This window comes from Andrena cerasifolii, chromosome 5 (assembly GCF_050908995.1).
Source record: "Andrena cerasifolii isolate SP2316 chromosome 5, iyAndCera1_principal, whole genome shotgun sequence".
Taxonomy (NCBI): Eukaryota; Metazoa; Arthropoda; class Insecta; order Hymenoptera; family Andrenidae; genus Andrena; species Andrena cerasifolii.
In genome coordinates this window covers 18,628,664-18,641,880 of record NC_135122.1, presented here as the reverse complement: position 1 = coordinate 18,641,880, position 13,217 = coordinate 18,628,664, and the positions used below count along the sequence as shown (strand labels likewise).

At 38.0% G+C, this 13,217-nt stretch overlaps 1 protein-coding gene across 1 annotated transcript; it reads right to left on the bottom strand.

The window, feature by feature from the left end:
* Positions 1-9,139: 9,139 nt before the first annotated feature.
* On the bottom strand, positions 9,140-11,431 carry LOC143369066 (uncharacterized). Its single transcript, XM_076812486.1, has 3 exons — positions 11,367-11,431; positions 9,739-11,259; positions 9,140-9,378 (listed from the first exon to the last, which is right to left on the bottom strand). Exon 2 carries the CDS (start codon positions 11,085-11,087, stop codon positions 9,741-9,743), a length of 1,347 nt encoding a protein of 448 aa, XP_076668601.1. The 5' UTR covers positions 11,088-11,259; positions 11,367-11,431; the 3' UTR covers positions 9,140-9,378; positions 9,739-9,740.
* Between the last annotated feature and the right edge of the window lie 1,786 nt (positions 11,432-13,217).

Sequence of the window (13,217 nt, the reverse complement as noted above, 5' to 3'; positions counted from 1 at the left end):
GCAGGAGTGAAAGTTGCTAGACTAAATTTCTTATCTAATATCTTAAAAACCAGTGGAAATAAAGTGTATACATTAAAGCTTATTGAATTTGTCTTGGAACGCACTATCAACTCAGGTCTTCAAAAAAAAATAGTTCCATTTGAAAAACCGAACTTGACCATCGTATCTTTTAAAATAATAATCGAAAACAAAATTCGTTCGCGCTAATAAATGGGCCCCCTCGAACCATGCAATTCCCTATTTTTTTTATATTTTTATCGACAATACTTTAAGAGATATCGCGCTGTCCACTCCTTAGTGGGGCACCCTGTATATGAAACGCGTAGTAATGTTAAATTGGTCTATTTTGAAGTAAAAGCACCAAAAATAATTACGAATTTTGTTTATTATATAATACAAAATATGGAAGAAACAAAATGTGTCTGGGAAATAAGTATGGAACGGACCGATGTTCTGGAAAAAAGTATGTAACAATATAAATTTGCAAAGAAATTAACAATATTTTTTTCAGTACTTATATTACCTAATATTTTCTGATATTTGTACATGCATATTGGTTAGTTACTTCATGGTTTTCATTTCATTATTCTCTTTTCAATACTCTTTTGAGACAGGAAACAAGCAAGTCGAATGAATAAAACATGCCGCCACGCAAACATTTATCTAACGATTTAAAGTTACGCATAATTGCATTATTGAAAGAAGGTAACACTCAGCAAAAAGTAGCTGAAATTTTGAATTGTAGCCGAAGTGCAGTAAGTAAAATAAAAGGAAAATTTAACGAGACGGGCAGTGTGGTGAATCGCAAAACAGGCGGACGTCCGCGCTCAACTTCAAGAAGAGATGACAGACGATTAAGACAGATCGTAAAGAAAATGAGAAGAGCCACATCTCACGAAATTAATGAAAAAATGGGGTATTCTTTCTGCAAAGCAAAGACAAAGCCATTTCTCACTAAGGAACACAAAAAGAAACGTTTAGAATGGTGTAAGAAGTATGCGCATTGGACTACAGAAGATTGGAGTAAAGTTGTTTTCAGCGATGAATCGCGTGTATGCATCGGAGGAGGAGTTGATGCAGGACACTTCGTGTGGAGAACACCAATTGAAAAATTTAGTGAAGATTGTTTGAATTTTAAAATAAAATATCCAAAGTTGTATATGGTCTGGAGCTGTATGACAGCTCAAGGAGTTGGACAAATATGCATTTTGTATAAAAATTGTGAACTCTGAAGTATATATTCATATATTAGAACACTTTTTAATACCGAGTTTAGATCAGTGGTTCGAGGATTCGGATGATTTTTATTTTCAACATGCCAATGCAAGTTGTCATCGAAGCAAAATAGTTCAAAACTACCTTCAACAAAAAGGCTTTCGAACCATAAAATGGCCAGCAAATAGCCCAGATTTAAGTCCAATTGAAAAATTGGGGGCACTTTGGAAACAATTTATACGCGACAAAAAAAAAACAAAAAATAAAAAAGAACTTTTGGAAGCCATTAAGCTGTCATGGAAACAAATTTTGCCTTCACAGTGTGAAAACTTGATTACATCGATGCCAAAACGTATACAAGCTGTGATACGTGCACGTGGGAACGCCACAAAATACTAGGTAATATAAATATTAAATCAATTATTGTTAATTTCTTTGCAAATTCATAATGTTACATACTTTTTTCCAGAACATCGGTCCGTTCCATACTTATTTCCCAGACACATTTTGTTTCTTCCATATTTTGTATTATATAATAAACAAAATTCTTAATTATTTTGGTGCTTTTACTTTAAAATAGGCCAATTTAACATTACCACGCGTTTCATATATACAGGGTGTCCCACTAAGGAGTGGACAGCGCGATATCTCTTAAAGTATTGTCGATAAAAATATAAAAAAATAGGGAATTGCATGGTTCCAGGGGGCCCATTTATTAGCGCGAACGAATTTTGTTTTCGATTATTATTTTAAAAGATACGATGGTCAAGTTCGGTTTTTCAAATGGAACTATTTTTTTTGAAGACCTGAGTTGATAGTGCGTTCCAAGACAAATTCAATAAGCTTTAATGTATACACTTTATTTCCACTGGTTTTTAAGATATTGCGCTTGCAAATTTACTGATTTTCACTGCAAGAAACCCCTCTGGAATGGCAAAAACCGGAGGCGGTCTTACTGGCCCCACGGGTGGCACTGCCTGTTGAAATGGATACTTACCTGCCAAAGGTCTACGCCAGAAATGGCAGGCCCAAAAGCTGGACAATTCTTTTCCGTCAGAAATGCTACTTAGGTAGGTACATCTGCGGTATCGAGAAGCGCATCGTTACTTTTATTTCGCACTTGCTTCTACGCTCGGATGGCCGGTTCTTTTGGGAGGGATGCAAGTTGGATTGGTTAGGTTAGGAGGAGTGAAAGTTGCTAGACTAAATTTCAACCATAGGGAGCAGATTGTATCAGAACCAATCCAACTTGCATCCCTCCCGAAAGAACCGGCCATCCGAGCGTAGAAGCAAGTGCGAAATAAAAGTAACGATGCGCTTCTCGATACCGCAGATGTACCTACCTAAGTAGCATTTCTGACGGAAAAGAATTGTCCAGCTTTTGGGCCTGCCATTTCTGGCGTAGACCTTTGGCAGGTAAGTATCCATTTCAACAGGCAGTGCCACCCGTGGGGCCAGTAAGACCGCCCCCGGTTTTTGCCATTCCAGAGGGGTTTCTTGCAGTGAAAATCAGTAAATTTGCAAGCGCAATATCTTAAAAACCAGTGGAAATAAAGTGTATACATTAAAGCTTATTGAATTTGTCTTGGAACGCACTATCAACTCAGGTCTTCAAAAAAAATAGTTCCATTTGAAAAACCGAACTTGACCATCGTATCTTTTAAAATAATAATCGAAAACAAAATTCGTTCGCGCTAATAAATGGGCCCCCTCGAACCATGCAATTCCCTATTTTTTTATATTTTTATCGACAATACTTTAAGAGATATCGCGCTGTCCACTCCTTAGTGGGACACCCTGTATACCGTTGCATATTATACATAAAAAATATTGGTGTTTCTCGTTAATTTCGTATTTTTGCGTTTGGTTCCAAACTTATTGCCAGGGGTTGTAACTTATAGTCACGGTTGATTATTAAATATACAAATTTGATTAAAAATATGAACAGAAAAATATACATTTAAAAATTAATTATGTATTAATGTTCATTAGAGTTCCCTCTTCTTCTCCATTTACATCAATATCTATTTCGGCTAAAAGTTCTATTACTTCCGGAAGTAACGCTTGTTTTATTGTTTTATCTAATGGAGGTCGGAGAGATGAAATTAATGGATCAGACGTTATAAGGAAATTGTGCAAGATATCTTCATTTGTGGATTGTCTATTGCACTTTCTTGATTTACATTTCTAAACTCTTTGCTACGGGATTCTTGAGCTTCCTCTGATAGCTGACCACTGGGAATTATTGCTTTTTGAATAAATTTTTTCCCATGAATTAAAATTTCAGTTAAAATTTTCTATCTAGCATTTCGAAACCCCCGAGAAAACTGAAGTTTTATCATTTTCTTTGTGCCGTTCTTGTAAAAAAAATTAATAAATTAGACTTTTTCTAGATCTCTACGAATCACGTAGGGTCTTCTAACTTTACTTAAAATGTAAAAGACGTGTGGAACTTCAAATATTTCACAATATCTTGAAAAATGTAAAAATACTAGATAGGACATCTCTTTAGGGGGTAGGCACGGGTAATGCAGCTCGCTGTATACCGACACAATCTGGCCCGAAACATGGGTTTGGGAGCATACGTTGTTTGTCCTTATATGAGCGAATTTTGGGCTGGGCGAGGTCTCATTCGAACGATGAAGGTTCAATGCAGCCCGCTCTGGTCATGGTTTGACGAGATTGTGTTGATATCTAATAATATGAGTGTTGAAAGTAGAGCAAAAGTCGACAAAATACACCCGCATGAATCCAAGTATTTTTAGGTCACTAAAAGCGTTTTGTGACTCAAACGATGACCAGAGCGGGCTGCATTGAACCTTCCTCTTTCGAATGAGACATCACCCAGTCCAAAATCTGCTCATATAAGGACAAACAACGAATGCCCGTGATTGCATTCCCAAATGCGAGTTCCGCCATATTGGCGATAATACAGAGCAAGTCACGTGACAAATTTAGTTCAGCTAGTGGATACGAGATGGCGCCTACTCGGGAGGACTGACAACGTGGAATCATAGCAAAACTGGAGAGTTTGCTGGATACATGTGCCACAGTAAAAGCGTGATGCAGTCAATGTATCCATTTTCGTTCGATTAGAGGTTAAGTTATATGCATTTTAGGCATACATTGACTACGAACTGCTGGGAACTGTATACATTTACTAAATTAACGCTTTTACAGTAACACATACATCACTTGAAATCGCTGTCGTATTTATGTTATAATTATATGGCCACATTATTGGAAATAAAAAAAGAGAGATGGAAACTTTTTTACTAATACTGGAAGTATTGATTTACTGATATCATCTTTTCAGAATAAGGATGTTACAGTAATTATTTGAAATATTGCTCTTACTATTATTATTTTTTATTCTTCCGACTATTGTATAGAACATATAATAAGAATAAGTCTCCAAATCAGTCAACATTTGACTCCCTGATCTTTTTGTAAACCTTTACGGTCCTATCTCCTAAGTTAAATAGTCCTTAGATAATATTTAAAATGCAGACAGGGTTAAAAAAAATAAAACAACATAAAATAATAGATGTGACTTATTTTAATTTCACTCAGCAAATACCTATATATTGAAAATAGGAAAACGTTTTTGTTTAGAGCGTGAAGTTTAAATTACAACACAATCGGCTGGTGAAATCCAGGGCACAGTGTAAAGGAATTTGAGCAGAAAGAAAAGAAAATTCGACATTGTATCACGTTTGATTTCTTTATGATTAGGAAAATGTTATCAATATTTGAAAAAAAATGTTTATGCAGAAAAAACTAAAAGTAAAAAAGTTAAGCCCTTATTGTTATTGAAAAATTGTTGTGTATCTGCAGGGTTGTCAGCAAAATTATGCCGGACCACTTATTTAGCGGAGCGGAACACCCACAGGAGTGGTGGTAATGTGTGCGTCAGCAACGTCTTCACGCATACGTTACCACTATTCCTGTAGGTGTTCCCCTTCCGCTAAGTAAGTGGTCTTGCATAATGTTGCTGGCAACGCTGTGTATCTGTGTTTGCAGACCGAGGCGCTGGCTTTATTTCTCGGCTGCTATGACCCCCGTTCCATCTTTCTCTTTTACGACCCATCGACAGCGATAAAGTAACCGCGAGCATCGGAGAATACTGTTCGCTGAATACCTATACCTACTTACATCGTACAAATTAAATTTCGAATCGAGGTTCGATGCGACAGAATTTACTGACTACGTGTAACACTCTCTCCTTTTTAATCTTTTATTACTTATGAATTACCATTTGGGATTTTGGTGAAACTGGTATATGTTGTAGTTTTTAGTGATATATAAACGTATGTCATAGGTTTTTAAAAATTTTCACAATTGTGGAAATTGACTTTTTTTTTATTAAATTATAACTGTTGAACTAAGAAACAGATAAGAATGTGCTTTTGGGTGCTTACAGTGGGGAAATAAGAGTACCTAATTACAATTACGACAGTTAAAAAAAAAACAAGTTTTAGACCATTTATTTTGAAATTGTTCTCAACAAATGCAATTTTATACTACCAGGACACTATTTAAAATTTTGAAAAAAAATGAGGATATTTTTAGAAACGCGGAGACATTAAAATTCGTCGCATGCAAATTAATTGCATGTGACGCTGCGTCGCTCAGCACCGGCTCGTCTGGCTGAGCCGTGCGTACTACAATATGGAACTATCTATTTCTTTACTTCCTAACCTTGCGTGGCCTTGAAAGTCATTGTATACCATATGGTTCAATTTGTCGAGCCGGTGCTGGGCGACACAGCGTCACATTCAATTAATTTTCATTTGGCCAATTTTAAATTCTGAAAACGGGTCCGTAAAAGAGACAAATAGGACTATACCCTGATTTTTTCAAAATTTTAAATAGTGCCCCGCTATTAAATCGTGGCATTTGTTTAGAACAATTGCAAAATAAATTTAAATTTTTTTTTTTTTAATAAGCTTTAAAAAGCTTATTAAAAAAGAAACATTTGTGGCAATTTTCAACTTCGTATCTCCACCCAGAGGGTAGGAAAGGGCAAAAATAGGAAATCAGGTTATTGCCGAATTTCTCCTATACTAGGGGATGAAAAATTTTGAAAAAAATCTAAGGCATTTATGTTATCGGGGCACATATTAGAGAATTGTTTCAGATTTTTAAATTGAAAAACCAAGCTGTGAAAAATAAAATACGCCAAAAAATGCTGAAAAATGCCGATTGTGTATCGAAGCAGTCTTGGCACTATCACTATATTTTTACTATAAGTACGTATCAGTGCTACTATTGTCCTGAATTTTTTTCAGATTTTTCAATTTGGTGCGCCGCAGTTAAAAAAATTAAAAACCGATTTTTTCGTCGTTTTTTCCGTGTCAGAGTAACTTATACGTCGAATTGCTTAATGAAATAAGTGTTTTATGCGATCTTCAATGTTTATACGTACAGAAAAACATCATAGGAATTAAAGAAACTGCAAAAAAAACCGAATCATTTGAAACTGTTATGCGCCTTACATTGTAAAGTATCTACCGTATTTTTCAACGGTGTCGGTGGCGCAGCGGTAGAGTGTCGAGCTGCTATACCGCTGCAAACTTTTTAAACGTAGGTTCGATCCTTGAACTTCCAAGTTCCCCTTAGGCTAAGTTTTTTTTTCGTTAATTACATATATTTCCTAACTTTACGACACAACGATCAATATTTATTTTCAAATGTTTTAAGAATATTTGAAAAATATATTAACCTGAAATATACGTAAATATGAGTTGAAAAATACGGTAGATTCTTTACAATGTAAGGCGCATAACAGTTTCAAATGATTCGGTTTTTTCAGTTTCTTTAATTCCTATGATGTTTTGCTGTACGTATAAACATTGAAGATCGCATAAAACACTTATTTCATTAAGCAATTCTACGTATAAGTTACTCTGACACGGAAAAAACGACGAAAAAAACGGTTTTTAATTTTTTTAACTGCGGCGCACCAAATTGAAAAATCTGAAAAAAATTCAGGACAATAGTAGCACTGATACGTACTTACAGTAAAAATACATTTATAGTGCCAAGACTGCTTCGATACACAATCGGCATTTTTCAGCATTTTTTGGCGTATTTTATTTTTCACAGCTTGGTTTTTCAATTTAAAAATCTGAAACAATTCTCTAATATGTGCCCCGATAACATAAATGCCTTTGATTTTTTTCAAAAATTTTCATCCCCTAGTATAGGAGAAATTCGGCAAAAACCTGATTTCCTATTTTTGCCCTTTCCTACCCTCTGGGTGGAGATACGAAGTTGAAAATTGCCACAAATGTTTCTTTTTTAATAAGCTTTCGAATGATTCATCGTGAGTCGAATTCGATTCAAGGGCACATTTGACCATTTTAACCGGCTATACCCTTGGGTTTTGCGGTGAGTACTGTCATTCGGAACCAGATTATCTAAAATCAAAAAACAAAAACGATTTGGTTAGCATATTAATGTATCCTCCTATTAACGGAGGGAATTTCTGAAATATTAATTTAAAACAAAATGGTGGATATTTATAGTTGATATTCTGATTTTTTTGTGCCAAAAATTTCGCGAAAAAAATCATGATTTCAACTTTAAATAGCCGCTATTTTGTTTTAAATTAATATTTCGGAAACTCCCTCCGTTAATCGGAACATACATTAATATATTAGCGAAATCTTTTTTGTTTTCTGATTTTAGATAATCTGGTTTCGAATGGCAGTGCTCACCGCAAAACCAAATTTTTAAAAATGCTTGGATGTCGGTTGTTACTTTATTATAAACGTAAATATTTTTCTACCAAAAAATTACCAAATGTTCTTTAAATGTTGCTCTTTTAAGGGCAAAAAGTTTTGTAAAAATATATGCTTCCGCTTCGTCAAAAGAAATGCACAAATATTCGCCTCTTTTCGGCTGCCTGACTAGGTATAACCCCTTAATTGAGGAGGGCAATATAGTACCAAGGAGTAAAGGCTACAAATAATTCATCCGTTATTTTTTTGTCCAGATGATATGGCTTGAAGAATGACAGAAAATCTATGTACAGTATTTCCTCATTAGCGGCTCGCTGGTCAGGACCGGCGTTGAGCCCGTATCGTGAACAGAGCCCCAATTCCGAGTGTTCGTTTCTCGCTTCTTTCTGGCCCAAGGGGGGAGCGAGATGGAACACTGCGTGCGCGGCGAGCGTGCGCCATGGTCGCAAGCGCTTACCGTGAGCACGAAAACCGCTTTGCAAAATCTTGACGCAGGTCCGGCTCAAGTCTTCTTTGCGCCCTACGCGAACTTGTCAAATTACGCCCTTTATTATAATACAATTATTTGAGTTTATGATGCCCTTACTCTGAATTTTTATTCGTAGTTTGAAACAGTTGCAGAACAATTTGTAATATTTTATTTTAAAGTATATTTTCAAGAATACCAGCAAAGAAAATACCAGCAATGAAAGTCGACAAGAGGTGCAAAATGGTATTTTCATTGTTGGTATTGTTGAAAATATACTTTAAAATAAAATATTACAAATTGTACTGCAACTGTTTCAAACTACAAATAAAAATTCAGAGTAAGGTCATCAATAAAGTCAAATAATTGTGTTATAATAAAGGGCGCAATTTAACAAGTTCGCCTAGGGCGCAAAAAAGACTTGAGCCGGGTCTGCGTCAAGATTTTGCGAAGCGGTTTTCGTGCCCACGGTAAGCGCTTGCGACCATCTCGCACGCCCATCGCGCACGCAAAGGATAGAGTGTCAGGCGTCCGAAAGACGGAGCGAGACAAAACATCAATGCGTCGTCTGTCTCGTACCGTTCTCGCTCGCTTTCAATGCCTCTCGCTCGCTCTTGTTCCATCTCGCTCTCACCTTCGCCGGACAAGAGTGAGACAGAAGTGGTGGGGATAGCGGAAAGTCCGTATCGTGTACACCAGGCTTTGGGAATTAAGGGAGGTTTCTGCCTTGTTGGACCAAAAAAGGTTCGATATTTCACCCATTTTTTATGCGAAAAGTATTAAATATAGAATGTTGATATTTGGTATGTTGACTAAGCGGTCTTTATTGAACATAAAAATATTTTTAAAGTTTGACAAAACATGGTAGTGGGAGTGGGAGGAGCCATGTATGTCGGTGCGCGGGCGATGACATTCATCGCTTGCGGAAGTCCTAAGTCCCGGACAGGTGATCTGAAGCAAAAAAATGAAACATATTTTTACTTTGTACAATATTGTGCATAAGTTGACCTAGAATCAAGAAGAAAAATTGGAAAATAAAACAATAGTGAGCGATCGAAGAGATTTTTTTTTCACCAAAAATTTTTTGCAGTTTTTTGTTCACTAATTAAAAACAGTAGAGTATTTTTTGATAATTCTAGGTCAACTAATGAAGACGTTTGTTGTACGCGTGCCTGCCAAATTTCATAAAGATTGCTTATCTAGGGCGTGTAGGAGCACTTTCGCAAACTTGAAAAATGTAGTTTCGAGAAAAACGCGTTTAAAGTTAAACCGAAGGTTATATGCGAATAAAATGAAAAGTTTCATACTTACATCTAATCTGCTATGCCAGGAGCATAGAGGATACCTTCCTCTTCTTCAAAAAGTTTTTCTTGAGTTGTCCGCTCCAGTCTTCGGGTCAATCTTGCTTCTTTTGATGCTGCGGAATGTGTAGCGTCAGCTTTTTTCACGCGCACCATATCCCTTTTGTTGGCCATTATTTTTGCTTCAGGTCCAATTGTGATGCCCATCACTTCCACCATACGCAGTAGGGGGGTGATACCTTCGTTGAAAATACATAGGGCAATAAAAGCTGCCAGTTCGATAATTTTTTTCGAGCAAAAAATGTGTTTTGGAGCCAACCTCCAGAGGACAGCGTTGAAACTTTCGTTATTATTTTGCGTATGTCCGCCCAAACAGCGTTGCAACAGATCGTCTGACGACAGATCTGAATATATCGGATGAAGGAGTTTCTGAACTTCAGTCGCAAGTGGTTGTTCGTGTTTGAAATCATGCAATTTGTTGCCTGCCTCTGTGCGTCTCCACTTGCACCACGAGTCAGGCCCGGGCGGACAATTGTCGTGCTTTTGCTTCGCATCTGTGGAGCATTTGTGATCGAAAGTCGCCCAAATAGCATTTTTCATAGCAGTCACAGAATCAGAATTTCTGATAATTGCCAAACCATAGTAATTGGTCAAGTCACGAATCAATTTATCCGTCAATTTGCCACCACCTTTGCCACCAACCCCTTTCGTCTTCTTTTTTTCGGATCTCAATCTTGACCCCATTCGCTTTTTGACGTGTCCAACGCACTCTTTCTTCGTCACGATCAATTCCTCCCCATACGGTTGTATTTCCAGAAGTGATTTGAAGGTTTTCGTATCCCCGTCGCCTATGTAGTTGGTATATTTTACATCGTGAAGCTCCTCGGATCGTGTAAACATTTCGATAATACCATCGACATCCATTTTTCCAGCGCTTCCAGTGTGATTGCATGCACAGTTTTCTTCGTGTTCTTCGTACCAGCTATCAAATTCCTCAGTGCCCTCTTTGCTACTCCAGTAATTACAGGATTGGCAAAACTTGGATTTCACAACAAAGTCCAAAATCTTACTGGAATATTTTCCAATCAGAGTGACTACGCCAAACAACGATGAAAAACCTCTCCTGCTCCAAGTTCCATCACCTGAAACGGTCAAATGAGATGGCTCATTTCCCGCTGCAGCATTTTTTTCAATTTCTTCCTTTGCAGCCTTTCCGAGGAATACGTCGGCCGTGGCTTTCGCAGCAGTCAACGCATTTTCCAAGCATGCATAATATGTGCTGTTAGCAATTCCTTGACCCAAATCCATCATGCCGCAAAAAAGATTTATGCCCTGCAACCCGGTTCCTAGTAAACGCATTACAAACACGATTCGTCGATTGATTTCGAAAGATTTGTTCGAAATTTTCGGGCTAGATTCAATTTCGGTGGAGCCACAATCACACACGACACAGAGCTTGAATCCCAAACCTTGTTCACCTTTCTCTTTAAACTGTACGTCACTTTCACATTTCTTGCATTTTAATAGAGCCCTAAGTGTAGAAAACACAAAAAAAAAAATGGATAATGCGGTACCCGTGCATTGGATCAATGGTGATTTCAGTATCACTAGAAATCATTAGCTTTTGTGCCGACGTACTTGCGTGTAATGTTTCGTTTTCCCTAGTATGCCGATTACCACTGAATCGCCGTTTTTTTGCCTTGTGACCAGGTATCATTTTCCTCGCGATTGAATTTTTTTGTTTTAAACATTTTGCACCACGGTTTTAACTTCGAAAATCGTCCGTTACTCTTCGAGGTGACAATCATACTGAGGACGCTTTTCGAGGCAGCTGCAAGGTAAGGTTTTTTGGGAAAACCCAAAAATATAGACAATACGAATCATAAAATTTTGTTACACAGGACGCGAACCTAGCCTGTATCGGTCGCGGTTTATAGCGCCGCGCCGACCCAAGCGCTCCGAATTTCATACCTGCGGCGCCCGCTTCTCTTCGTCGGCCTATAACTTTGCGAATTTTATTTATAACGACTTGCAATTTGCTGTACATATTCTTAAACATTGGCTCTTTCCGATACATAACAAATTTTTTTTTTTTACCAAACAAGGCAGAAACCTCCCTTAAGTGATCTTTTCGGCCGAGTTTCAGAGGCGACGCCTCCTTTCTTCCGCCGTGCGTCTTGGCCCCCGCGGCGACCCAGAAGCCTCGAGCGCCTCAGGCCCGTGCCGTATGAACCGCGCGTGGCGCATTGGGGCGACACCCGTATCAATAGGTTTCCACATCACCCATGGGATACTATTATCGATGCGTTTTTTTTGTTGTGAGTGGTATCCCCTGTAGGCCTAATTCCACTGTGCCGCGTGATAAAAAATAGAGTGGAAAAGCGTGTTTTATTATCAAAATTTTAAACATATTTGGGAAAACTAGATTTTCGCGCATGTTTCGACATTTTAAATTTACCCAGCACGTCGAAACGTGCACGAAAATCTAGTTTTCCCAAACATATTTAAAATTTTGATAATAAAACGCGCTTTTCCACTCTATTTTTATCACGCGGCACAGTGGAATAGGCCTACAGGGGATACCACTCACAAAAAAAACGCATGGATAATAGTACCCCATGGGTGATGTGGAAACCTATTGATACGGGTGTCGCCCCAATGCGCCACGCGCGGTTCATACGGCACGGGCCTGAGGCGCTCGAGGTTTCTGGGCCGCCGCGGGGGCCAAGACGCGCGGCGGGAGAAAGGAGGCGTCACCTCTGAAACTCGGCCGAAAAGATCACTTAATTCCCAAGCCTGATTTAGATGATTATGTACAATGCTTAAGGGGACTAGGCAGTCGTTTTTCGTGAGAAAGAGAATCTGCTTTATTTATTTGTAAGAAAATGAAAGCACATCCAGATGTATCATTTTACCCAATGTTTATTACTACCATACGGATTGAAAAATAAATGGTAAGAAAGACATATGTGCTTTAAAAATGGCGCTGCAGACGGATAAACATTTTGACGTTTTTCCGTCGTTTTCCCTTAATATCAGACTTAAAATCTGACGTAATCCGATTTCAAAGGTGAGATTCTTGTTTGTTGGATTCATGGTTTCCGCGCAAACCCATAAAAACAATAATTAAATAAAAAATTATGCGATTGGTGGCTGAAAAGCGGCGATTTTTCCGAGAAAAATTCGTTCTTGTCTGTGCGCCACCAAAATCCGGTGACTTCTTAATTTTTTTTATGGAAGTCTCGAATTTTTACGGACCATATCAGTGGTTTGCGGCGAAATGGCACATGTTTTACACATCCTGTAATTATTTTCAAGTCGATCTGAACCTATGGAGGTTCATTCGTTCAACCATTCGTTCGCAATTTGATTGGTTTCGCTTGCGTCCTTCGTCACGGGACGAACTGTGTTGGAGGGGATACGTTGACGTGAGCGGGCGATTCCCCTTGCCCCTGTGACATTTCAGCTTGGGGGTAGTCTTGCTTCTTC